This window comes from Nakaseomyces glabratus, chromosome C, assembly GCF_010111755.1.
Source record: "Nakaseomyces glabratus chromosome C, complete sequence".
Taxonomy (NCBI): Eukaryota; Fungi; Ascomycota; class Saccharomycetes; order Saccharomycetales; family Saccharomycetaceae; genus Nakaseomyces; species Nakaseomyces glabratus.
The window spans coordinates 33,355-60,112 of NC_088953.1; the positions used below are offsets into that span (position 1 = coordinate 33,355).

The following is a 26,758-nucleotide window of genomic DNA, read 5'->3' on the forward strand; positions in this document are numbered from 1 at the left end:
TGCTTAGTCAGTTGATTCTACAAAGTAATAGTAGGGATGTTTGCAGCACTTGCTCCTCCATCCAATCAGCGTCTCTTTACTGTCAGCGGGAAGGGGTTAGTAATTTGCATTGCAATTTCTGTGATGCATTCACTACATAGTTCATTGCTTATGGAACGGATCCTTGTAAATCCTTTCAATCAGTTCGGAGAACCATAGGCTTTCCAAAAGAAAAAAGATTAGTATACGGTTGAATATGGTTTAGAATACTTATAAATTTATTTGATCACGGAAACCTATCTAGTCTCAATACGTAATTAAGCTGCTATCCACTTTTATGGTGCAGATTTACTAGTCTTGAAAGGAGAAATATGCGAGGTTTTCCGAGCGGGTTGCATTTCCGTAAGTACATCTAAAATCAATTTCGATCTATTCTAAAAATAATCATAGGGTCTTTTTTAGTTCTAACTTGGATGATCTTATGATTAATTATAGATTGATAATATATAGGTGTTTTACTAGAATAAAGAATAATTTCAATCAAGAAGTGCGGGGGAGCACTCATTGCGTGTTTTATATCGAGTGCCCCCCTTTACATATACTGCTGAGGTTGACCATAGGTTTTTAGGCGAAAGAAAAATGTATAAGATGTAAATTTAAAGAGGTTTTTGATTAATGATAAGGATACCCAAATGTATAGTAAAGTAAGAATATTACTGTCCGCTAACTCCTATGAAGAAATTAATTAAACAGTTGAAAAATTATTGATTTCTTCTTTCTTTCACCATATTGTTGGATATAATTGGCAATATTACTATAAATATGCAAAACAGTATAGCCTTTGTACAAATGTGTTTATTGGGTCATACAAAGTTATGGTACTTAGCTTCGATATATTAGCGTATTTTATATAGCTAGACTTCATTTATAAACAAAAAGAAAGTCAGTTCATCATATATACGACATTAAGGAAACGTATGCTACCTAATGATCACCGACTATTGATTAGCTATAGAACCTTTCTCCTATACTAGCAGAAAAGCTGATGCAACACTATCCCTATCTGGTGTAGTGGCCGAAAGTCTTCCATATTTGAGAGTGTTTATCTTGGAATATTTATTTTATCAATTTACTTATCTAAAGGATGACTTCTCCAGAATGAAGTTCCTCAAATATTATACACCGCCTCCACTTTGTGTTCTTTTAGTATGCTCAATCAATTTGATGTGTCTATCTATCCAGTTGCATTCCTTCATTACATAGCTTATGATTTGGTATAATGGCAAAATGTATTTCTTGGATATATTTCTATATCATTGGAAGTGATATATTACTTACAGGATTTTATATTTTTGAGTAACAACTATAGGTGAAATCTCAGTTTCTATACTACGGTCAGCATTTTTTGGAAACTTTTCGTTTTATATATTGTTAAGTAATTTTATATAGAAATCGTCCTTTTTATGTTTTGATATCAAAATGCTGATAAAATATTTTGTCTCATATAAGCGAATATCAGAAAATAGACAAATAGCAGTTCAAATATAAACCAAAACTCTTAAACTCTTTGATTCCACGGAATAAGGAAAGATATCTCAATTACATACTCGACTCTTAATCATTCGGCTAAACGAAGTGATTTGTGCAATTCTTAGTAGATTTTACTCCTATATCTATTACAACTTTATGTCATTAGCTAATGTAATATATTTTCATTAAATTTGCAATCTACGCCATAATCAGGATACAATACCTTCCATGATACAAGACGTCATCTTCAAAGTCAAGTTTTATACTATAGTAAACGATAATTATAGAGGTTATGAGGCATTGTATAACATTGCAGAATATCTTATTAGCAGAACCCTTTTCTAGAAAAATCGAAAAAACGCTCAATTTACAGACCAAATTTTTAATACCATAGGTGTCTATGAATGCTCTATGCAAGAGGATTTAAGAATCTTATATCCATACTGACGCACTTAGACTTGTGCTTGTTTCAGACTTCACTTGCCCAATTGTGAGAGCGATATATTACTCCAGCATGAAATAGCAAGGGTAGTAACTAATTACCTAACACATCGTTGGAAGATATTTTACTATGACGATCAATTCTCCACAATGCAGCTTACAGGTGCTGAAACAAAACTAATCTCGCAGCAGTTTACCCCCAAAACCCCTTTAGTAAGAGCCTGCACCTCTGCAACAAACAATTTATTAGCCCCATTGAGCCCTTAACGGTACTATAATTATGTTGTAAGATGTTAAGAAGTTACCACGCCCCCTACATTCTAGTATCATGTAGCATTACCTTACATTATTTTGCTGAACATATATAAAGTACAAACTAATTCATGAGTAATTGGTTTTCAATTGCACTACATATTCCTCAATTCATAGCTATAAGTACAATATAGTATAGATAGATCTAATAAGACTGAGCATAACTAATTCTACTGGATCTAATCTCAATTTCTATTACACATTAAACAAGAAAATACAAAATGGCTGCTAAGAAGGTTCTTTTGGCTTTGACATCCTACAATGGTGATTTTTATGAGGATGGTGCTAAGACTGGTGTCTTTGTAGTTGAAGCTATGCATCCATTTAATCTCTTCACAGAGAAGGGCTTTGAAGTTGACTTCGTTTCTGAAACTGGTAAATATGGTTGGGATGAACATTCACTGATCCCTGATTTTTTAAGTGGTAAGGATAAAGAAGATTTTGACAATGAAAACTCATCTTTTCACAAGGCTTTAAAGAATGTCAAGGCTGCCAAGGATGTTAAAGCATCTGATTATGACATCTTTTTTGCTTCTGCAGGTCACGGTACTTTGTTTGATTACCCAAAAGCTAAAGAACTACAAGGACTAGCAGAAGATATTTACGCCAATGGCGGTGTTGTTGCTGCTGTTTGCCATGGCCCAGCTATTTTTGATGGCTTAAAGGACAAGAAAACTGGCAAACCTTTGATTGAAGGTAAGGCCATTACTGGTTTTACTGACATTGGTGAAGTCGTTCTTAATGTCGATAAAATAATGAAGGATAAAGGATTGCTATCAGTCGAAGACATTGCTAAGAAATATGGTGCGAAGTACTTGGCTCCAATAGGCCCATGGGATGATTTTTCCATCACAGATGGCAAGTTGGTTACTGGTGTTAACCCAGCTTCTGCTCATTCTACTGCACAGAGGGCAATTGATGCACTAAACTAATATAGTATGGTCCTCTTATGATATTTCAATTTCTACCATTGTAGAAGAGAGTGAATACCACATTTACCATATTCATAAGCACAGTTATAGGTATACATAATTTTTAGAATTCTGGTCAAGATACACTATTTTCAGTTTTTCTTTAGCTTCTCTTTATCTGTCCATTTTTCACACTTAGTTAATATGAAATAGTGTTGTGTGAATCATTGACGTTTATATACAAGAGGGTCTTATTCCCAATTATTGCATGTTCTCGCAGTTAGATGAAAAATCCGATGCAATTTCTTGGAGCGAACTGGAGACATGAAAAAAAAACAAAAATCACAACACAACAAAATTTTACCACCTTGAGAAGTATGCAAACGCAAAAAGAGGCTGTATGATATTGAACTGAGCATCATTATATATTGTAACTGTTATTTGAATATCAGGGTTTAAGAAGATCTCAAAGACTTTACTATTTAACGTTCATTAGTGAGTGCAAACACTACAACAATAATCTTAAATTAAAAACCAAGACTTAGAATTTCTGACTTCAACTGAAAATAAATTAGCATTGAGAAACTTAGCAGCATTTGTTCCACCCAAAAAATAATTGATTTACCATTACTATTGAATTGATATTGAATTTCATACCTTCGATAACATGTCTGATATATCTTTGGCGGAAAGTATTGAACTAAATTCATCTGTACCGAAAGATGATCAGGTATTCGATGATGAAATTCCTGATGCAGAAGTTCAGTCTGAACCTTCTGAAGAGCCTCCTAAATTAAAGCGTAGGCTATACTTAGAGGAAGAAGATAAGACTGATGAGGCACTATCAACATTTGTAAACCTCGAGGACTGCCTGTACTCGAACAAGCATGTTGGAAATTGTAATAGTAACGACTTTATGGAATGTGATTGCTATGAAGACTTTCAAAACGGGAAGAATCATGCATGTGGAGAGGATTCAGATTGTATCAATAGACTGACACTTATAGAGTGTGTGAACGATTTATGTGGTACTTGCGGTAATGATTGTGCGAATCAACGATTCCAAAAGAAAGAATATGCTAATATAGCAGTTTTCAAAACTAAAATGAAGGGCTATGGTGTTAGAGCTGAGTCAGATATAGAAATCAATGATTTTATTTACGAGTATAAAGGTGAAGTCATCGAAGAAGAAGAATTTAGAGATAGACTTGTTGATTACGACCAGAAGAAATTTAGACACTTTTATTTCATGATGCTACAAAGTGGTGAGTTTATCGATGCTACCATAAAAGGTTCTTTAGCAAGGTTCTGCAACCATTCTTGCAACCCTAACGCATATGTAAATAAGTGGGTGGTGGCAGGAAAGCTTAGAATGGGTATCTTTGCTAAAAGAAAAATATTAAAAGGTGAGGAGATTACATTTGATTACAACGTTGACAGATATGGCGCTGCCGCACAGAAGTGCTACTGTGAAGAACCAAATTGTATTGGGTTCCTCGGTGGTAAAACTCAAACAGATGCAGCGTCACTGCTACCGCAAAATGTGGCTGAAGCTCTTGGTGTGAAAGCGTCGGAGGAAAAGAAATGGATAAAACTCAAAAAAGCTGAAGGCCAAAAAATTGAAAAATCAGAGGCAGAAAACATCAATATTGAATTTTTGGAATCTATTACCATAAATCCCTGTAATACTGCTACTGATGTTCAAAAAGTGATGAGTGTTCTTTTACAAATCGAAAATAAGACTGTAGCTCAAAAATTATTACAAAGATTATATTTGTCATCGAATGAGGAGCTGCTCCATCATGTTATTAAGTTACATGGTTATACATGCTTTACGAAATTACTACAATTGTTTGCATTAGAAGAAGATGAACTGAAAAAAATTTTGTACTTTTTGGAAAGACTGCCAAAAACCACAAAAAATGGTATAATATCATCACATATTGATTTCCAAGTAAAATCTGTATGCAAAAACCATAGCAGCTTATCATCTATTGGTGACTCGCTAATTGAAAAATGGAAAGCATATGAAGAGTACAAGAGGATTACTAAGTTAGATATTAATAATTCCACTAAAACGAAACTTCAGGATATCAGAAGGATCAAATTACCACCTGGTTGGGAAATTGTTTTTGAGAATGGCAGACCGATGTATTATAATGCCGAGAAAAAGACCAAACTGCTATACCCACCAACCGGCGCCTCAAAGACATTCGCATCACAAAAGTCATCCTCACCAATTCCTAAGTTTAAGAACAAGAGGGACCAAAATAATGGTATTAAACGAAAATTAACCGACGAGGAATATGAAGAAAGAAAGAGAAAAAGAATAGAGTTAGAGCAAGAAAATATTAAAAAAGCGAAAGAAGAAGAATTACAAAGATTGAAGGCAAAATTTAACCAAGAAAGAGAACAGAAACAGATCCTGGAGAATATCATTGCAGAGGCTAACCGCAAGAAGGAAGAAGAACGCCAAAATCAATTAAAAATTGAAAAGGAGAAGAAAGATAAAAAAGAATCTAAGAAACAGCTTTCTCAAATCAGTAAAATGGAGCACAAATGGACAAAATTCTTTGCTTCTGTTGTTCCTAATATCTTGAAGAAATATGAATCGGATAAAAAAATTGATCATGATAATATGAAACAGTGTGCAAGAGATATCGTGAAAATTTTAGCAGCAAAAGAAATGAAAAAAGATTCATCGAAAGAACCGGAGGCTACTGTATCAAAGGAAAAGAGACATAAAATCAAACAGTTTGTCCATGGATATATGGAAAAGTTTTTAGAAAAACTTGATAAAAAGAAGCAAAGACATTAACGCTCCTTGTATATAATCATTTTAACTTGCTTGATATTCCTGCCATACTTGTTCTTCTTTAAAATAGAATTGTATTTTGATGACCTGCTACTTAACTAAAATCTTCATTGCATATATTACGAAATTTCATTCGTATCACTGATTAGCATATTAAATTGTAGCCAAACACCAAAGCTCGATAAAGTAATATTATAGAGTATAATAACTTTGCCTTGATAGCAAGTAACCTATGTGATTGACTTTCGTTACTCGGTATGAACACTTAAATCAATCCAACAGCTTCATGTGAAGGTCACTCTAATAGTAATCATAGAAAAGAATATGCCTTTTATTAAACTTTACATATGCTTCATTTCCAAAATTTACCGAGGTTTCATATCAATGAAGCTTCAATGCATGCATCATTCAGCATATGTGCTTAACATGTGGGACAAAATGGCAATATGTAAAGAATAAAATGGTATGACAGATAAAGGTCTAAATTCTGTTATGCAAAACATGTTTCCTATTAAGATCAAAACCATTATTTTCACGTTGGTGGCCAATATTTGGCTAATGTTAAAGTAATTAGCTCATACCAATAGACAAGTTATTAATACGTTTGTACATTCAAAGTCATGAAATAGAATTATCAGTTGACATATCAATTAAGAAACGTTACATTTAATATAAACAATAAACATCCCTCGTCAATATAATAAAGATGTTCATCTACTACTCATCTCCATATTGGTCTACATTCAATATGTATTCATAAACAAATGCCACAGCAGATAAGTGTCCTGGCATGTCAACATGCTCATTAACTGAATGTAATGTCTTAGCCAATTCTGGGTCGATCACTGAACCAATGAATCTGTAAATGTTTGGCGATAAAACCCAATAATGCTTGGTGTCTGTATTACCAGAAAATAAACCACTTGTTACATATACAGAGCCATTATCCTTCTTAAAGAAATTATTTTCAAATACATCCACAACGGTTCCTGCCAAAATGTCCCACACTTTACCTGAGGTTGGCGATCTTGGAGCTGGTTCTAAAGCTTTAGAAATGGATACATCGATGCTACCATTCTCAGTGATTGGACGAATGATTTGTTCACCATCTCTTGTTACACCAAAATTGTACTTTTCAGCTATTTTCTGGACCATTTTTATATCCTCTTGTAAAGTCTCTTCAACGGAAGATTTCAAGTCTATTCTGTGATTAACCAAGAATTTGGCGCTTTCTGGCAGAGCATTTGCCTTGACACCACCTTGAAAAATATCGACTGCAGTCGTTGTTCTTATTAAGTCACGAAGAATTGGGATACCAGCGATAACCCTTGTTAGTCTCTTCATGGCGCTCTTACATTTACGAGCAGCCAATATAGTTTTTCTGAACTGTGCATCAATCTTGGTAGAGTGTTCTGCTGCACACACCAGAGTACCATACAATGGATTATCCAATGTCATTTTAAATGGACTTTTATTGTCTTCAATCAAAGTAACTATCTTTGCAGCAATACCAATGTTTGTATGATCTGGTGGAACAGATGAGTGGCCACCTTTGCCCATGACAGTAATCTCGACATCAACGTAACCCTTTTCAGCATTGACCGGAGCGGCAATATAAGTGTTGTCATCAATTTTGGTTAGGCCCTCACCTTCATCCAAAATGGCATACAAACTATCATCACCATATCTTTCTCTGATAAATTGTGCCAATGGCCCAGCACCTAATTGACCTCCAGCTTCTTCGTCGAATCCAAAGGACAAAAGGACAGTTCTGTTTGGTTTAAATCCATCTTCTAGAAGTTGTTCAATAGCTTCAAATTGTGCAATTACGAGGTTCTTACAATCATTTGAGCCTCTGCCCCAAACAAAATCATTCTCTTCATCGTAATGACCTTCGAAAGGTGGATAAGTCCACTGATCCAAGGTGTCATTATTGACAGGGACCACATCCTGATGTGCCATGAACAACAGAGGCTTCAATTCCTTATTGGAGCCCTCCCAAGTATATAACAAACCGACTTCATTCACTTTCTCTAGTTTCAAGTTCTTATGAACCAATGGGAAAGTATCCTTGAAGTAGTCATGTAGCTTGAAGAAATTGTTGTAGTATTCAATGTCCTCTTTAGGATCAGGGTTAATATCCTGCACCACAGTAGGAATTCTGACGGCATTTGACAATCTTTTAATCGACTTGTCCTTGTATTCAGGGTCGAATAAGATAGTATCTAGCGAGTTCTTGAAATCTGGAGTCAATGGCTTATTTGCTGGACAATTCAATCCTGTTTCTTCACTGTTAAAGAAGCCAGGAATGAAACTGAATGGGGAGAACGAACTGCCCAAATAGGTATTATCAAAGCCGATAAACACTATGTAGAGGACTAACAGTAGTTTGCCCCAGAACTTCCGTCTTGACGACTTTACAGCAACCATGCGCTGTTTCTCAACATCTACTTCAGCCATATTTGCGATGTTAGTCTATGTGATGAGGTTTACAGGTTGACAGGACAGACAAGTAAGATTACAAAAGACACCCTATTATATAAATGAAGAAAAGTGTCTTGTAGATGGTGATGCCCATGCTCAATTGCACATTCCTTATCGAAGCCATCACCGTCACTAAACTCCCCCATTGTTGGTTTTGCTAGGATTCCTATGGAATTGTGCAGTTCCCACAGTCGAAGTGCATTTAAGGTTGCTTAAAAGTGATAAATTGACACTTTTTTATCCCTCACTGCTGAGCCTTCCTTGAAAAGAAAACCCCCCTACCTCATGCAACCAAACTACCAGCACACATCAATGCACAGAATGTACTAGGTAAGACTGCTATAACCACAAACTCTGCTCTTACAAATGCCAGTGTAAGCAACTAGCTGTAAGCAACTAGGCTGGCTTGTATGATTGTACTATGGGCTCAATCCTTAATCTAAATGGGCTTATTATACCGTATGGAGGGATAATACCTTTTGTCTCACACAAATGCCGTGAAACTCGCCTTCCCGCAGGCCTCAAGGCTCTGGACATCGACATCGCGACTAAGTTAGCGAGTTGACGCGTCTAACATGGTGCCACTGTACTTATATTTGCAACTGGCGTGCTTAGCAGCGTTTAATTTGTAAAGACACATGCATTAAGTAGGTATACAGCAACAGCGTACTGCAGAACTAGCCTAAATACAGAACTAGCCTAAATACAGAACAATGGCCAGTGAAACTCCTCGTATTGATCCCAGTGAAATCACAAGCAACACATCCCCAGTGTTTAGGATAATAGCACAGGTTAAATCGCAACCGAGTGAGAACACGCTGATACTAGCATCTCCTACCACTGGGGGCGAGATGATCACGCTCGATAGCGTGCGGGTGTCTATGAACAAGACCTTTGACGTGGACTCTTGGTATGAGTTTGTATGCAGGTCAAGCGACAACGGTGATGTCGGTTTCCTAGTGTTGGATGCTGTCAAGTGCGTGCTTAATGAAAACGAAGAGATCAGTGTCAATGGTATAATAGCCCTGCAACAGCTGACCAAAAAATTTCCGGAAATATACTAAAATGTTCTAAGATCAATAGCATTTTCGTAGTATATATAATTACTCATACCTTAAAATAAATATAATAAACCAAAGATTTACTAAAAAATGATTGTACTTTTTAAAAAATTATATGTATTAATATATAAAAGTAAGTCTTCAAAAATTATAAAGACTTTCAAAACCCAATGAAATATAAATGAAAAATGATGGTGACTAGAAAAAAAATGAAATAAAAAAAATAATAATTCTAATGAAATGAATGGCTTTTCTTTTCTGTTCTCCAGCTCACTTGGTGAAACGATATGCAGCTAAAGTATTAGTTCAATTCGCTAGCGGCAACAAGCAAAATCATGCTCCGAAACGTGTAATATCGGAAACGTTATTGCTATTTTCTACATTATTTAGCGTTTGTAATGAATTTAGAGCCACACACTGCACGTACGTACTTCCCGATGGCAGTAACTTATCTCTATAAGTGTAAAGCTATGCCCAAATTTGATAACAGGTTTAGCAGACTCGTTTCTCAAGCGTTTGGAAGATGGGAGGACATGCGACCACGAAGAAAAAAAAAGAAACAGTAAACTGCAATGAATGCTTTTATGTTTGAGATAGTCCTAGCAATCAACTGGACAAATATCTAACATTCAATTTTCTGGTTGACAGCGATTGTCTCTTGATTGGGTTATACCAGCCACCGTTGTCTGAAGGCATAGCTGCTGGAGTAGCGTAGTTGACAGCACTTGAGACTGTGTAGTTCCAAGCTGGAGTCAAAGTTGACAGTTGATCCAAGGAGCTTCTAAAGGTGGAGTAGAATGTGACGGCACTAGTAGGGTACCTTCTGCTCCAAGTCGTTGCTGTGACTTTTGTGCCTGGCTGTTGTTGGATTGGAGCGACTCTAGTCTTCAAGGTTTGCTCAGTGTAAGGCAAGCTGTAGACACTGCTTGCGTCGAAGCTCTGTGTGTTTGTGTCGGTACCTGTTCTGATGGAAGTCTGCGGCACTGGCTGGATGGTGTCGGTGTAGGTCAGCAGTTCGAAAGTAGTTGGTCCGCCCATGTTGGTCAGCTCGATTCTTGGGGTGTAGTGCAGCGTGTAACCCTGGCCGTCGACCCAGGCGAACACTTGCACGTAGAACTGTCCTGATCCGACCACCGAGGACTGGATGTCGAACTTGTAAGAGTACGTGCCGGCGTCGTCCTTGTCCAGGTCATCCGGGGTGATCTTGGTGTCGGGCTTGTACACACACTGGATCTTGGTGTTGGGACCGTAACACAGACTGAACAGGTAGTAAGCGACCTTGTCCAACGGTGGGTACGCACCGTTGTCGACCCACTTCAGGTTAATGGACACTGTACCGTCCGCACCGCTGAAAGTGTCACCGGGACCAGGCTCAACGATGTTGACATCCGCACGGATAAGCGCAAACAGAGATAGCAGTATAGCCAGCAGCAGCATGTCTCTATTATTCTAGTTTTTGTAGTTTGTGTAGTTATACCTCTGGAGGACTCAAGCAACCACAACAGGCGTGTTGGATCCCCCTCCAGTTTATATATAAGGAGAGCAAAATCTTGAGTTTTATGGGCTTGGAATTACACGTACCGCTAGACGAAGTACAAATTTTCAGCTAAAAAGGCTTCCCTCCGCCGATCCTCTCGGCCCCAGCCAGTTTAGATCCCTGTTCGCGTTTCCACGCTTCCACGACTTCCACGGCTTCCACGACTTCTTGGCAGATCGCTTCCATTCTGCTGCTTCTGCTTTTCTTGGCTGCGGGTTGTCATCGTCACCGTCATTTATAGTTTACCCGGATTTTATTGGTTACCCGGACTTATATATCACTGTATACAAATATCTCATGTGGTAAGTGGTGTGTTACGGAGGACATATGACCTGGACTAGTATATAGCGATAATGTCTTTTTCACATAATCCGGCTCTTCTCATGCTGCGGGCGATGGGGCCCGTCTCACTCGGTGTGTAAACAGCGTGTAAATAGAGTTTGCGCACGGTTTGGTATATCTGTTACGGATGCAAGGTCTGTTTTACTCGTATCCTAGCCTTTTGTCATTGCAATTGCTATCCTTATAAAGGGACAACTGTTTGCAAATAAGTATGAGAAGATCTAGGAGAGTGGCCAGCGCGGCTAGTGCCGAGGTCGTGGAGCCCGTGGAACCCGTGGAACCCGTTCAGTCCACACAGTCTGTGCGAACCAAGAGGAAAGCCAGCGATGATCCAGTACCCATTGAAGACTGGCAGCAGTACATTTCGGAGGACACGCTGCGCGTGTACTACAAGCAGGTGAGGCCCAAGGTGGAGATCCCGTACGAGCTGTTGGCGGACGACGAGGACCGAGAGGCGCTGGTGCACTCGTGGGAGTACCAGTACGTGTTATCCTGGCTTTACAACGTGTGCGAGTCCTTCAGAACACAGCACTCGTCCATTGCGGAATACATCATCGACACCACTGGACCCATCAGGACTTACTGGAAGGACCTGAAGTTCGACGAGAACCTGCTGTGGATAGACTTCCATCGCGTGTTCCCACACATCAGACTAAACCTGTTGAAAAATGTAGCCAACAACAAGTCCATTACCATGGACCAGTGGGATGAGCTGTTGGAGAACCATGTCGGGATCACAGACAAGTTCGATGACATGCGCTTGCCAGATCAATTCAACGTGCTTTACAGGATGATCAAGTTCATCGAGGCAAGAAACTTACCATTCAGGAACTACCTGTCGAATTACCTGGATCTGTTCGATTTCTACCACACAGAACTCGATGAACACAGGTATCTTATCGCACTTCCGGCCATCGGGGTCCTAATAGAGCGTCAATTGACCAGAGATGACAACGACAAGGAGCTAGCAGTACCGATAAAATTGAAAAACTGCACGGTTCAGAATAAAACAGATAAATCGATAGAGCTCATCCACTTGGATTACTCAAAAGAGATAGATGACTACATGCATTCGGTGAAATTTGAAACCACAGTGCTGACCACTGATTTTGAATCATTCTTGGAGTATTGGCGTAACCACAAGAAGAACAAACAGATTAACGAGTTTTGTACCTCCATGATACCTGATCTTATCGAACATATACTCTACGCTTCTAAATCAATGACGATGAAAGAAAAAGAAGATTCATTAGCAGAACTAATGACAAGAAGAAAGAGATCCTCGAGATTAGTTGCCAAAGAAAAAGAAGTTGAAAAGGAGGAAGAACAGCATAAATGGTTGGATAAAGTAACAGATAGAGACCAATTCATAAAACATAGAAATAGAGTTGTCGGGAAATTTGCAAAGAAGGTCAAAGATGTGATTAGAAATGAAATATGGTATAAATTTGAACAGGAGTTGAAAACAGAGAAGCTACGCAGAAGAAATGACCCTAGACTAAATACTGACAGCTTTGGACCCTCAGATGAAGATCCGTTGGGACCCATGGATTGGCAAATTATAAATGATAACCCAGTGTTTAAAGAAAATGTAGTAAGCATGCCACCTAGCCACATAACAGATGAATTAAAAGAAGTACTGCCTAATTTGACTGAACTTCCAAGTAACCTTTGTATCACTAATGAAGATATTGAAGAAAGGAAAAAGGAAGGTTTACCAACCGATAATGAACAACTTGACATCCAGGACTGGCTCTTTGATTGCCCTGGTGAAACAGAACCTGTCACAACGTTGGTATCACATGAAAAAGAACCAGAAGACCCTAGGATTGTTAACCATTCTTTAGTATGTTGTGCTGAATGTTTCAGATGGCAACATTGGGCTCACCAACCTTCAAAAATTACAGAAATTCTGACATATGCTTCGCTAAAGCCTTCCATGTTAAATGACAATATAGACCACCAACTTACTGAAAAAGATCTCGCAGCAGTTTCTTACGCATCGACTGCTCCGCTCCCTTCAATTCTACCAAGTAGAAGATCAGTGAGGGCACGCACTGCAGATTCAAGAGAGGAATCAAGAGAACCTGAAGTCCAGTATAATCGACCCGTGGATAAGAGAAAGCCTCTTGGTGAGTTTACCTTGTTTGTTTGTGGTTGGTGCATGGAAAATTTCGAAAGTAGTATTAGATCCAGTTTTATACCGGAGTTACAAGCTATTAGACTAAAGCAGAAGAAGCAGTTTGAATACAGAATGAAAAAGAAGAGAGAGAAGGAGGAATTGAAAAAAGCACAAGCTCAGTTGAGCAACAATGATTCCAACGGTAATACATCTTCATTCAAGACAAAAGTAACGAATCCTACATCTACAATAGATAATGGCATGCATAACAGTTTTGCAACTCATCAACCTGTAAGCAATCAATTACCGCAAGTCTCCCCGGTTGTCAATCCTATTACTCAGGAAGAAGCCCTCAACAGCAACCAGCAGCTACCTATTATGAACGCGCAACAGGTACCGATGGATAACATCCAACAAGCAAGTATGTATAACAGCCCACAGTTACCGATTAACAATGTCCAGCCTGAAGTGCCAACTATTACACATAATGTTAATGCCATGCCTAATAATTTTGTCGGACATACACAGATGAATGGCTTTCAAGCCGTATCTGCCACTCAATTGGAAATTCACCCCACCACAGAACATCCAATTACTGACGCCCAGTCACAAGCGCACCAACGTTTCGCACCACCTAGCGATAGCTTGTGAAATTAAGATTAACCGTTTAGTCTGATTGCTAGTACACATGATTGAATTCATAAAGTCATGACTGTTATACAAAAATGTGATAATACATTTTGTGTGCTGTTGTAATATACATGACCTTTCTCCCTATACTATACTATGATCTTTACGTTTTATCTTGCTTAGCATAAATAAAGCCTACTATATAGACATTGTAAATACAAAGGCCCACATATCATTATTCTATTCAATCATTGAAGAATAATCTTTAATACTACACATAGTAAATGTATTACTCACTCTGTATATCGACAATAGTAAAAAATACATTCAGCTGCAACCAAAATACAGTATTAATACTATCACACTGTATCTTATTCTGGAGCTTGATGTTGATACGTCCACAAGTATTTAGCAACGATATGCTGGGTAAGGGACAAGCTAGTATGAAGGGAACAATCCGGCTCACAGTGTTTTGTTAGTTCTTGATGATCTAATTGCCAGCTCAAGAATTCATAGTTTTGGCACATTTTCTTGGTCGGGGGCCTAAGGAGCTACGAAAGCCCTGATGAAAAGCTGCTCCAGCCATTCCTCTAGGATCAACACGTTTCAAAGAGCATCTTGGCAGAAATCAGGTACTTTCTCCTTTGCTCAAGTATTAGATTTGATCTATTACAATTAGTTGTTGAGCTCCGTCTTATAAATTTGGGCCTGGGGCAGTTGAACAGATTGCCACATTTTCAAAAGACAGTTGAGTTGTATCTTATACTGATCTTCAGTTGCTTCCAAAAGTTTTACGACACGACCCATAAATTAATAGAAATTGCAATTATTAGATATCCATCTTCTGAACTACAGCTATATTAGTATTGGACTGTAATAATACATTTAGTGAAGGTGATCTATTGGTGAAGTTTTTTGAATCGTGCATACATTATAATCAGAATTAGAATTATCAGTTTCAAAAAGCAGACCATCGGATAAATACGTGTTTACAAATTTGCGGCTACAGCTAATAAGAGATATGTACTATCCGCGAGTGCACATAGACTCTACTACAGCGATCATGTCGCATCCGTTGCTACACACAAGAAGATGTAAAAGCACCTCATCACTCTCAAGTACACGACATTTGTCTTTTAGTGGTACTAGGAGGCAAAGTTTTAATATGTTTGATGACCATGATAACAATACACCAAGTATTAGTGGTTGTAAAGTTAGGTATACAAGGAGGAAAAGAAGCATCAAGAGAAATAAGACTGAAACACCTACATTGAACAACAATAAGAATAAGGATTCCGAAGAAAATGTCGTTTTCACTACAAACATTACTCCATCATTAAACTCAGTCCTATCACAGATCAAAAACTCGAATAATTTGTCCAATAAGGCCTCTGTCGACTTACTTGCAAAATCAGAAAACACTGGTAGTACTTCCCCACATCTAAAACCAACCGATAGTGGTATTTTATTGAAGAGAAAATTATCCGACGAAACTCACAACTGTAATATTAATACTGACTCTGGCTTTAACTTCCGTGAAAGTCTGAAATTAGATACCCTTTCTGATGCAGAAGACTTAAGTTTCAGTAGAGACGAAGATATATCAAACCTTTCAATCGCCACGATGGAAATACATCCTCTGACAGAAGAAATGACCCCTGATAAAATGAACTCACATAATGAAGACAATAGCACAGATATAGGAAAAATAATTGACGATAATTTGGCACCAAAGCTAAAGATAATAAATATCGACGACCTAGACTTGAACGATCATTGGAAAGTTGATGAATTATCAGAAGTATTGCCACCTATTTTTCACAGAAGCTATGGCTATGTTAAACCTGTTTCCAGCCTAGAAAGAATTACTGATAACGATTCTATTTCAATAAGTCATAGAGTGCAGGAAAATGGTAGGAGAAACTCGTTGGACCTAAGTTTCACTGGAATGAAACCGACACAAGGACAAATGACTATTAAAACTAGTCCGTATAGTGCTGCTAGTAATATCATATATGGAAAAGACTCCGTAGAACTTGAGTCATGGCCAGAAGCTAATTTTGCCCCTAGTTCGAAGTCAAACAAATTGACTAGGGATAATATGGAAAAATCTTCAAATCAACAGCATGATTTGGTACCATTGCTGTTATCAGACAAAAGAGTGCGGGCTAACTCTCTAAATGGTAATTTTCTAAAGCTGTACTCGATTAAAACATCGGCTACTTATAAGAGCTTGATACCGGAGGTAAATGTTGACGAGAGCGTTTTACAACAATTGTCTTATAAAGATATTTGGAATTTAGACATACACGAGACAGATGTGGCACCTAAGGATATTAAAATTGCTCTTATAACCAAGAAAAAACTATGGTCAGATCTTTTGCATCAAACTAGAAGAGATCTGTATGGGGAACACACGCCTTGGAATATGAAATTTGTGGTCCAAGATACTGATCCTGTAGCTAATATCGACAATAGTACGGAAGAGAGAAGAGTGTCACTGGTTAGATTAAAATCCGAAGTTAAACCATGGACTACAAATGAAGACCTATCTTCTGAGTTATCTGGTACTAGAATGCTGAAACCATGCGGTAAACTTAAATTAACAAGTAAAGGTCCAAATAAGGAAATTCAATATGTTGTTAAAGGTTGGTGTGATAGCCGATTTCAATGATGGCAGCTTCAGAACGACTTCGAATCAATCATTGGTATGTTCAACATGTGAATCGCCAAACATATAGGTACACGCTTATATTTATATCATGAATTTTAACGAACAAGAACTCTATAGAATTATAAAATACATATGTTTAAATATATAATGGCAACATCCAGTCTACCCTGACTCATTTCTATATAGCATTTGATGCTCACCATATTATGCTGCACAGTCATATGCTAAATAACGACACATTTTTCCCAAAAATTCAGGAACGACCATCGGATACCCTGAAATGCCCAACACAAGAACAATCGGCATCGACTCAACTCAATGCTTTGAACAATGAACCCTCAGACCTTGAACGTTCCCCTTTTCCTGAACCGACCGCGCTGGCTACCGAGATTCAAATTGGTCTAAAGATAGTAACCTAAAAACTATAGGCTTGAAGCTGAACAACAGCCCTCACAGGTGAATAATTTCAATTAGGACAAGAATTTTTTACTATCCCTCAGGACACTCAACTGTTTGGCATTTGGATAGGTAAATATCCATATATTACATATTGAAACAACTACATTGGTAGAATAGCAGTAGTCATAACATAAAGGTTATAGTCGGTGCTATATCAATATGAAGCGGTTCAACATTTCCTATGTGGAGATAATAAAAAATGGTGTTTCGGTGAGTAGTTGTTACGAGAACGATTCATCAACATATGGAGCAACAAATGAAGGTGCATGCAGGCCAGATATTTTCCATAGCCTCGTGGTCGACATGGTTGTTCCAAAGGTAATACCGGTATCAGGTAACAAAGTTACTAAGATGTCTACTCCTCTGATAGACGGTTTTGACTGTTATTATACTACTCGTGACGATGATGCCAACACCGTACTTGTCTGTTTTACTAGGGAGGACATACCCAAGATATTACCTATTAGGGTTTTAAGTGAATTGAAGCACAACGAGGCCCATGAAATTGATAATGATAATAAACTCAGTGCTTGTGTTGGGAACATATTAGATAATTTCCACAACGAATTGATACAGTACAAAAATCAAAATGGTATCAAGGGTGGTAATGAAGCTGAAGATGATATGCAAGAAGTAATACAAATAATGAATGATAATATCGATAAATTCCTTGAACGACAAGAAAGAGTTTCTCTTTTAGTTGATAAGACATCTCACCTGAATAGCAATAGTCGAAGCTTTAAACGTAAAGCAATCAAACTGAAAGAGAGGATGTGGTGGCGCCGCATGAAAAACTACACTCTCATGATATTTGCAATAATATTATGTGTTAGTGCTATTTCAATGTTTTTCTATCTATGGTGATTTTCTGTTTATGATTTAACTGTGTGGATAGTTTTTGGAGGTCTGGAACTCAAGCAACTACTATCATGAAATCGTACCAGTATTTCACCTTCAGCGCCATAGTTGTGTACTAAGCAAGAAATCGAAGTACACTATCGTAATTTTTTGTTTATCATTACTCTTTCTTTACCACTATATGTTTTATGGTAAATTTCAATCATATTATTAAGGTCTATAACATCATTATAACTTACTTAAATGTGTAAAATACGTTATTCTTGGAATATCTATTGTTTTTATCTGTAAAATTCTGTTCGTAATCAACTTCGTAAAGATCTTAAGAGATATTAAGTTCTTTCAGCTCAACAAAGAATGTTGATTTAAATTGTAGAAGCAAGTTTGGATTTCATTAATCCAAATTCAAAGTTGCTTCTCTCGATTTGTTAGCATATTCAATAATGGATGTCACAGCAAATAAGTGATCCTCGTGTTGCTTCAATCCACTAACAGTTAAGATGGCAATTGGGTAGTCACTGTTTTCCAAGAAGATTGGTACAGCGCCACCATGGAAGGCATAGTCTTTAGGGTCTACGAAGAACTTCTCTTGTGGGGTCTTATCACCCTTGGCAATTCTCATATAATAACTGGAATGGCCAAATCTTAAGGCAGTCTTCTTTTTTCTGGAGATCCAGTAATCATTGTCATTAGAGGCAACACCGACAACAGTGTGATAGAGAACATGGTCGTTTACCAAAGATATATTGATGGCAACAGCTTTGTTTGGAAAGGTTTCTGCCACTTCTCTTCTCACGAATTGTCCTAATTCATAGGCATCTTCAGAATCAAACTTGCTCAAGAAACATTTCTTCTCTAACTTATCTATTTCTTCGAGAGATAGCTTTCCCTTTTCCAGTTTAGTCAACAGAGTACCATCCAGCTTCATATTTGCTATATAATTCAAAATTTTGCAATTTTAATGACCACAGTAATTCGTATTGTAGTTTTAGTTGCTAATTCACAATAGATAAAAGGATCAAGATGTGATAAATTAATCTATCAGCTAAATACATTCCAAATTTCTTAATATTATATAGTACAAATGCAGACATTTGTGTTAATGAAATGTCATGAACTATTAGAATAAGGGGAAAATGTCAAACTAACGAAACCCCTCGAACGAAATCTCTCGAACGGAATCATGCCACAAAGCTTATGGATCCTGCTCTTCAATTATTGACTTTTTATAGGCCAGTAACGACGATGTAGCAACATAATAATACAACGACTAATAGCATAAATATACGCTCACTTATTAGTGTTATATAAAACGTCTATCTAAGCTACTAATAAGGTAATGAGTGTATTTATCTTAATTTCATTTGAAATCCCATAATCATTATATTTTATGATGATCACCATCAACACTAATAACCATATGTTTTCATTTAATATCACCAAAACGGTAACCATCCGATATACATTTTGGAGAGGTTCTCGGTTGAAGTAGCTTCTTGGATCAATGTCTCAGCTTGGCCCGAGACACTCAACAGCAATCCATCGCGCGGATCGATGCCTCGAATTTTATTTCTCAGTTTTCTAAGAGCCTTTTGAATTGAGTGATCCATGTTTCTGTCATACATAATAGTTTCAATAATGTTCATTAGAGCAACTTCGTTTTGTCTCATTAAAGAAAGAGTTACTTCAGAGGACTTCTTGAAAGTTCCTTCAGTTCCCAGAATCCCAAGTGCATCTTGTAAATTTTGAGTCAGTCTGAAGGGTACAATTTCAGGAACAGGTAGGTTTTCACCTTTCTCAAAGAGACAATCAAAATCGACATGTAAAACCTTACCTGTTTTAATATCCAGCAGAATATTTTCACAATGTCTGTCACCAAGTCCTAGTATATAACCAACCATTGCCATAACAGCATATGATCGAGAATACAAATTTCTTGCTCTATACCAATTGATTGGATCTGGGAAATTTTCCAAAAACCATTCATGTAACACAGGTGAGAATTTTTTTGTTTGCTCATTGAAGAAAACGGGCTTTAGTTCGTCCGCAAGCCCTTGCCATTTTTCATACAGGGCTTTCATGCTATACTTAATCTTTTTACTCTCATACTTTGTGGTAAATATTGACCTCAGCGTAACAACATCAGGAACAATCTCAAGCAGACCACAATCTTCTCTCAACGATAGCACTGAGTAAACGGTAATTCCTAGGTCTCTCTTAGAGGAGTCTAAATCTTTGCTTAGCAAGAAATCCATTGTGGCTGCAAACTGCATATATTGGTTATCTTGTCTAACATCTTCTTTTTTGCACATAATTTCATAGAGCATACCATCCGATCCAATAATAGTAATTTTTTTGGGTTTTTTCAGTGAAGAAAATATCTTGTATGATGAAGCAAATTTTGCGATAGAGACGGTTGGTCGAAAGGGTTGATAAGATTTCATAGTCTCTGCAGAAAGTGGAGATATCATCTCTAGGTTCTTTCTTACAGGAACAGTCATTGGTGTAGGAGCAATATTAACATCGAACTTAAAATCGCTAACTAATGAACGGCCAGATCTACTACTCGATGACTTTACTTCCTGTAAACAGATTCTAGTTAACGAGGAAGTCAGATAAATTGAGGAGTTTATAATGTCTTCCTGATTGTCTGAATGTGCTCTAAATTTTTCTAAAATATCTTGACCACATTTAACCCGTTTAGAAGAGTTAGATTGACACAATACAGATATGTGCCATAAAATATGTGAAGGGTATTCAACGGCTAGACTTAGAAGAATGTGCATTATTAATTTAGCAGATGATAAGTGAGGATGTAATAAACGGGAAAGCAATTGTGTAAGAACCGAATACCATATGTACGTTGGACAATTTCTAATAGCTGTTTCAATTTGTTTACAAATGTCAGTTGTTACTTTCTTTAGTATAGTATTCCTGTTTGGGGATGTTTCAGTGATAACAGCAGCAGCTGTATCTAGCCAGAATGTTATTACTTTAGGAAGGTTTTCTCGCACTTTGACAGTATTCTTTTCAAAAGCCAGCAAAAAATATGAAATGGATTTGAATTCTAATTTACCATCAGATACATATCCTTCTGCTTTCCGGCGTTCCAACAACCGACTAAAATATAAACCAATTGAATAGTACGGTTGCTCCCATTCAGGCTCAAGAGCAAAGATGTTCTTGTATTGTGTTATAATTTGTTCAGAGGCAGAATTATTTGATATGTCTAGCCACTCAGTGTACTTCAATAGAACTTCTGCCTTATTCCTAACAGAAACAGAGCTAGATTTCTCGTTCTTCTGATTAATTTCACGAACTAATTTTAGAGCTCGGTCATTCTCCCCATCTTTCCATAAAATTTCTGCAAACTCAAGTTCAGAATAAGGATGACCCTTTTCGAGACAAAATATTAAGGCTTTTGATGCAATATCTAATCTCGAATTTACTCTGGCTTCTTGTGCTATAGCAAAGTAAGTATCTACAAGATCAGTTTTGGTTATAGGATTTTTGTGTATTTTATCAAAAGTCTTCCTGATAGATAGGATATAATAATTCGGATCAAAATCAGGACCCACTTTTCCTCTCCTTAAATCTAATAGCTGCATATTTGATTGCAGTTCAAAGTCGTCTTTACTGAAATTTAACATATTTAAATCATGTAGCCCGTGTAGTTTAGTCAGTAAGGATTGTGTCTTCAACAGAGTGGTTGAGTTAGATGTCGAAGTATATTGAATTCCAGTAATTTGATAACAGTTGTCTAAGAATTGCCCTGCCTTGATGTGATTACCTTTAGAAATTGAAAGGAGTGCTTTTCCAAGATTATACTGCAAAGTCAATTCAGGATCATTTATAGTTGTCATCAATTCAATTTTACTAGACCATTTTTCAATACTCTTTAGATCGCCTTCTAGAATGGATGATTCTAAAGCTCTTATCAATAAATTTGTATTACTCTCATTTAGTTTTTGAATATTATCTGGAACAAGTTTGGGAACAGTTTGAATTACGTTTTTGTATAAATGATGATCAAACATTGACTTCGTCATTATCTGTGCTGTGCTATCATGTTTAGTAATATCAGCCAAAATATCAAAACATTCTAAAGCCATTTGCCACTTATTAGAATATTGCAGTTCTTCAATTTTTGTTTCAAAGCTGGTGCTGGCGAAAGATTTAAGTAGTCCATCAATGGAATCGATATCTCCAATTTCTTCATAGGTCATTTGTAGACTCTTCAGCGTACTATTTAAATTTCTATCATGGATATCACTATGCCTATAGCATTCCTCTAGATAAAGCGCCGACCTCTCGAATGCATTTGTTTCTAGTGATTTATTCGCTAAAAGATCAAGAGGGATGGAGTTTATAAAATAATCTATTCTTTTCAACATTTTCAAGTATTTATCTTCTTTAATTAGGAACGTTCCATTTGCATTATTGTAATCTTGTCTGAACATTGTAGCCCATTTTTTACAGTACTCCAAAATTGAGAAAACAGCTTCGTAGCACATCTTCAGAGAATCTCTTTGAAGATGATTAAGACCATCAATTTCATATGTCACAACAGACTGGAGCTCAATGAGAATATTATCCATAAGTGACTCATATTCGGTTCCTGATTGTGCCTTGATAATAATATCTTGCGCAATATATGGTAATAAAAAACTGGATAATGATCCGTCATCTTCCCTTATCAATGAAGAGAATACGTGCAACGGATGATCCTCAGTAGTCCCAGTTTTCAATAGATCTAAAGTAAAGTTTTTTATCCAGGTTTTATAACCATCTCGGAAGTTTAAGGAAGGATATTTGATTGGCACATATTCTTTCCAAGATTGGGCAAGATATAATGATGATAAAAGTGGATATAATGTGGTTTTTGATATGGAATTGAACTTATTCCAAAGTTCAAGTTGTTCTGGAAATTTATCTGGTTCATTTATATCCCATGATTGAGAGCTCAGACCACAATATTTTAGTGATTCTTGCATTACTAAAGCAAAAAATAGTTGCTTGTTCGGATTCTCACTTTGCCAAAAAGAGGGGACTAAGATGTCATCAATAAGCCATATTAGAAACTCTGTAGTTTTTGAGTAGTCATTGAAGTCAAATACCTTCCATTTTTCCTTTCGATCACCTCTCAGATCAATTCTTCGAATATCTGGAACACCAACCATACTAATACACTTGGCACATTTCTTGCAGATCTCATGATCAATAGTCCTATATTTATGAGCAACCTCTAATAGAGCGCCAATTAAAGAAGGAACTGCATTTAGTTGTAGATTACCATATTTGTCATATTGTAGAAGCTCCCCCTGCCTTCTTTTCAGATGAAATTTTATGTCATCGAGGTTTTGTTCAATGACAAATTTGTTATTACTCTGTAGGTTCTTAACAAATATTGGAACCAAATCAATTGTATTTCGTAGTCTTGCAGCCTGTCTTGAAAAGTTCGTGTCAATATCCAAAATAGGTATTGACTCATTGGATAAGAGTGATATACTAATATATGGCTTCATTTTCATTAATAGGCTATTTTTAGTCCTGATTAAAGCTGTTAACACTTCCAACGCTTTCAATTGAAGTTTTTTATTGAAAGTTGGCCATTTCCTGAGTATAAATGCTACTGGTGCATCTATAACAGTTGTGAGTTCCTCTTCATTCAGTCTTTGAATAAGTAAAAACCAGCATCTCATTGAAAGATACCGGACCTCTGGAATTTCTAAACCACTTTGAAGACAGATACTCAATTGAGCAAGTGCTGAGATAATACATTTATTCGAGGCGTGCTTTACAAGAAACGAAATACCGTTAATCACTCTTAGTTTCTCATAATATGTAGTTTTACCTTCAACATCATGCATATCACTTGAAAAGACTTGGAATATTCCCAGAATATTATCTTGAAGATTATTTTGAAATTGATTTTCTTTCTTATCCGACCATTTGTTTATGTCTTTGTATTCTGTACCGTGCCGTTTGTCACTTTCGAAGTTAGTTATCAAATATCTCAAAGAACAAAGAACCATATTCTCGTTCTCGATGTCCGATGAATCTGTAATCTCGTTATTCTTATAAAGCTTAGTGACTTCTGCAAGCGTTTTGTAGTCTGGCAAATATGCCCCGATGTATCTTCTATCATAAGAAGGAACACGATTTAAGAATAAAGTTTCCATAGTGTCTAATGAAAAGAAGCCATGTTTCACTAAAGCAACTGCAAATATTTGTCTACTATTTTTAGTTAATAAATTGTGTTTCTGTTGCAGAAGCATTGAAGTGTCATCATCACACATAATTTTAGCAACTTCACTAAATACATCGCTCTTGTATTGAACAGTAGCATATGGTATGACGTATTTCTGGAATATATCCAGTATGACCTTCCCAGTGTATCCAACTAGATCACATAAGCGCTGAAAGCTGAGTTTCTTTTCATTTAGGTTTTTTGAAAGTTGTCTCAATATTATGGGAAGAACTGGAGAAAGTAGCTGATAAGGTGTTTTGTTTAATAAACTGGACATCCTAATTAATTGCTCCTTCATCATAATATGCAATGTAAAATTATTGGAATTGAAAAGGTCAATTAACTTAAGGAGAAGGGTATCGAAAACATCACCATGAGTAGTTAACGTTATTTTACTCCAAGAAAGAACAACAGTCTCTAACAATAATGGGCTATTTACTTTTTGAAGAAACTGTATTAGATGCATGCTCATTTCGTCTTCAGAATTGTTATGGTTGCTAGTATTCCACAGTGGGAGTATTTTGCATATAAGTAATCTAACATGTCTATCTGAATCAATAAAGGAGTCTTCTATGAATGAAAATAGTGGAGCAATTTGGTTGTTTTCATTCATTAATGCTGTTGGTTGAAAATGAGCAAAGATTCTTTCAATAACAATAAAAAGACCACATTTTATTGACATCGAAAATTTCTTTAAATCAGGGTTTAATATGAAGTACTTGTTTATCATTGAGAAGATTTCAGATTGATCTTGTGCCAGTGGTCTAGATGGTTCAATGTTGTTCAAGAAATTACCATCATGAATAGAATCACAATAATTGCAAAAATCATTAGTAGTATGAAAAAACTCTGAGATGTTTTGTTTAGTATTGATAAGCTTGTCTTCTATGCAAGCCATGCGTGATAGCACCCTTAGCCACGTTATAATTTTTTTGGAATCTCTTATTTTAAGTGATCTTTTTATCGATATTGATATTTCCTTTACAACAGCCTTATAATGGTCCCCGTTTCTGTCCAGAATACCTGGTTCTAAGCTATTTAACTCCTTGAAGAGAAACGAATGAATCTGCTTTATGTTTACAGTGTATGATTTCAAAATACTTCTCTGCAGTTTCTCAATTTGTTTGCTGTTTTTCTTAATGGGCTGCGTAATAATAGAGACTTCATCTATACAATCTGGGTGGGACCAGATATCAAATGAATCTATAAACTGTAATTCATCGGGATCAGCATATCTGCGTTTCATATCAAAGTATAGTAGTAATAAAGAACGCTCTAGTTCGGAGTCATAATTTTCATTAAATTGATGTTTTGAATTTATACATTCAACGACTGGAATGTAATCTAAGAATATACTCAATATGTCATTTTTATTAGATGATGCTTTACAGACACTTAGGTAGTAAATTTTGAGCAAAGACTTGGTTATTAAAGTTTCGTTTTTCGATAAAAAGCTCCTGTTTCTCATAAATTCACTTATTACTTCCAAAGTAAACTTTAAATGTTGTATCGATATAGCTATCGAGTTGAAGCCGCCAGAGAGCGTCCTAGAAGTCTGATAGTTAGCAACCAGCATAATAAAGTTGGCCTGTAATAGGTTAAATTTTTCAAAATAAGAACTATTTGCATCGATTTTTATTTGAAACGAGGTAAAAAGATACATGGCTATCCTAATATATTTCTGGAAATGCAAGTCCCACTCATTAAGAGAAGATGAACCTTGTATCCAATAGAAATAATCACCAAGTTTATTGCTATCTGCACTTATCCAGTATAATATTGTATGCAATAGTGTCAATGTAGATATGAATTCTTGTGGTTCTACATTTTGATGTGTGAAGAGAAACAGTTTACATTTAGTCTCTAACTCATTTAGTATTTTCTTTATTTTCAAATTAATGATGCGTTTAAAATCTGATCCAAACAATCTTGTACTGGAAGTAATCCACCGAATAATATTTCTTCGTATATACCACATCCTATGAATGTTATAGGAGCACCTTTCAGTTAAGCCTAGCATTTTATCAATTAAATCCATGATCATCAAATTTCCACTATCTTCTGATGAGATTGACAACGCCATGATGTATGGATTATGGTGCAAGATCCTATCCAACCCACCAAGACATTTTTGAAATATTAGATCTGCAGAGTTGTGATTAAGGTCATTTAGGATTCTCAACAGCGCCTGCACCGCCTGTATCAACTTTCTTTCTTCAGTGTTACTTGACTGAGCAGCACAATTACCTTCGTTAACTCTTTCTATCTTGCATGATCCATTAAATCCTGCAATAAGTTCATCGATGTACCGAATTTGTGATTCCATCAATAAAACAATGAGTAGCTTTGAAAG

General features: G+C 36.5%; 10 protein-coding genes across 10 annotated transcripts; 6 read left to right on the forward strand and 4 right to left on the reverse strand.

Moving 5' to 3' along the window:
• Window positions 1-2,483: 2,483 nt before the first annotated feature.
• Window positions 2,484-3,194, forward strand: HSP31 (the record flags this gene model as incomplete). The annotated part of the gene is made up of 1 exon (XM_445193.1): window positions 2,484-3,194. One exon carries the CDS (start codon window positions 2,484-2,486, stop codon window positions 3,192-3,194), a length of 711 nt encoding a protein of 236 aa, XP_445193.1.
• A 646-nt stretch (window positions 3,195-3,840) lies between these two features.
• SET2 (histone methyltransferase SET2) lies at window positions 3,841-5,991 on the forward strand (the record flags this gene model as incomplete). The annotated part of the gene is made up of 1 exon (XM_445194.1): window positions 3,841-5,991. One exon carries the CDS (start codon window positions 3,841-3,843, stop codon window positions 5,989-5,991), a length of 2,151 nt encoding a protein of 716 aa, XP_445194.1.
• A 714-nt stretch (window positions 5,992-6,705) lies between these two features.
• CPS1 (Gly-Xaa carboxypeptidase) lies at window positions 6,706-8,448 on the reverse strand (the record flags this gene model as incomplete). Its single annotated transcript, XM_445195.1, has 1 exon — window positions 6,706-8,448. The coding sequence occupies one exon, from the start codon at window positions 8,446-8,448 to the stop codon at window positions 6,706-6,708; it is 1,743 nt and encodes a 580-aa protein (XP_445195.1).
• Window positions 8,449-9,185: 737 nt separating this feature from the next.
• On the forward strand, window positions 9,186-9,536 carry RFA3 (Rfa3p; the record flags this gene model as incomplete). Its single annotated transcript, XM_445196.1, has 1 exon — window positions 9,186-9,536. One exon carries the CDS (start codon window positions 9,186-9,188, stop codon window positions 9,534-9,536), a length of 351 nt encoding a protein of 116 aa, XP_445196.1.
• A 603-nt stretch (window positions 9,537-10,139) lies between these two features.
• KRE9 (Kre9p) lies at window positions 10,140-10,970 on the reverse strand (the record flags this gene model as incomplete). Its single annotated transcript, XM_445197.1, has 1 exon — window positions 10,140-10,970. One exon carries the CDS (start codon window positions 10,968-10,970, stop codon window positions 10,140-10,142), a length of 831 nt encoding a protein of 276 aa, XP_445197.1.
• Window positions 10,971-11,623: 653 nt separating this feature from the next.
• On the forward strand, window positions 11,624-14,185 carry IOC2 (Ioc2p; the record flags this gene model as incomplete). Its single annotated transcript, XM_445198.1, has 1 exon — window positions 11,624-14,185. One exon carries the CDS (start codon window positions 11,624-11,626, stop codon window positions 14,183-14,185), a length of 2,562 nt encoding a protein of 853 aa, XP_445198.1.
• Window positions 14,186-15,185: 1,000 nt separating this feature from the next.
• GIS3 (Gis3p) lies at window positions 15,186-16,838 on the forward strand (the record flags this gene model as incomplete). Its single annotated transcript, XM_445199.1, has 1 exon — window positions 15,186-16,838. The coding sequence occupies one exon, from the start codon at window positions 15,186-15,188 to the stop codon at window positions 16,836-16,838; it is 1,653 nt and encodes a 550-aa protein (XP_445199.1).
• A 618-nt stretch (window positions 16,839-17,456) lies between these two features.
• On the forward strand, window positions 17,457-18,161 carry NYV1 (Nyv1p; the record flags this gene model as incomplete). The annotated part of the gene is made up of 1 exon (XM_445200.1): window positions 17,457-18,161. One exon carries the CDS (start codon window positions 17,457-17,459, stop codon window positions 18,159-18,161), a length of 705 nt encoding a protein of 234 aa, XP_445200.1.
• Window positions 18,162-18,549: 388 nt separating this feature from the next.
• On the reverse strand, window positions 18,550-19,083 carry GVI51_C00275 (uncharacterized protein; the record flags this gene model as incomplete). The annotated part of the gene is made up of 1 exon (XM_445201.1): window positions 18,550-19,083. The coding sequence occupies one exon, from the start codon at window positions 19,081-19,083 to the stop codon at window positions 18,550-18,552; it is 534 nt and encodes a 177-aa protein (XP_445201.1).
• A 508-nt stretch (window positions 19,084-19,591) lies between these two features.
• MEC1 (protein kinase MEC1) lies at window positions 19,592-26,731 on the reverse strand (the record flags this gene model as incomplete). The annotated part of the gene is made up of 1 exon (XM_445202.1): window positions 19,592-26,731. One exon carries the CDS (start codon window positions 26,729-26,731, stop codon window positions 19,592-19,594), a length of 7,140 nt encoding a protein of 2,379 aa, XP_445202.1.
• Window positions 26,732-26,758: the final 27 nt, after the last annotated feature.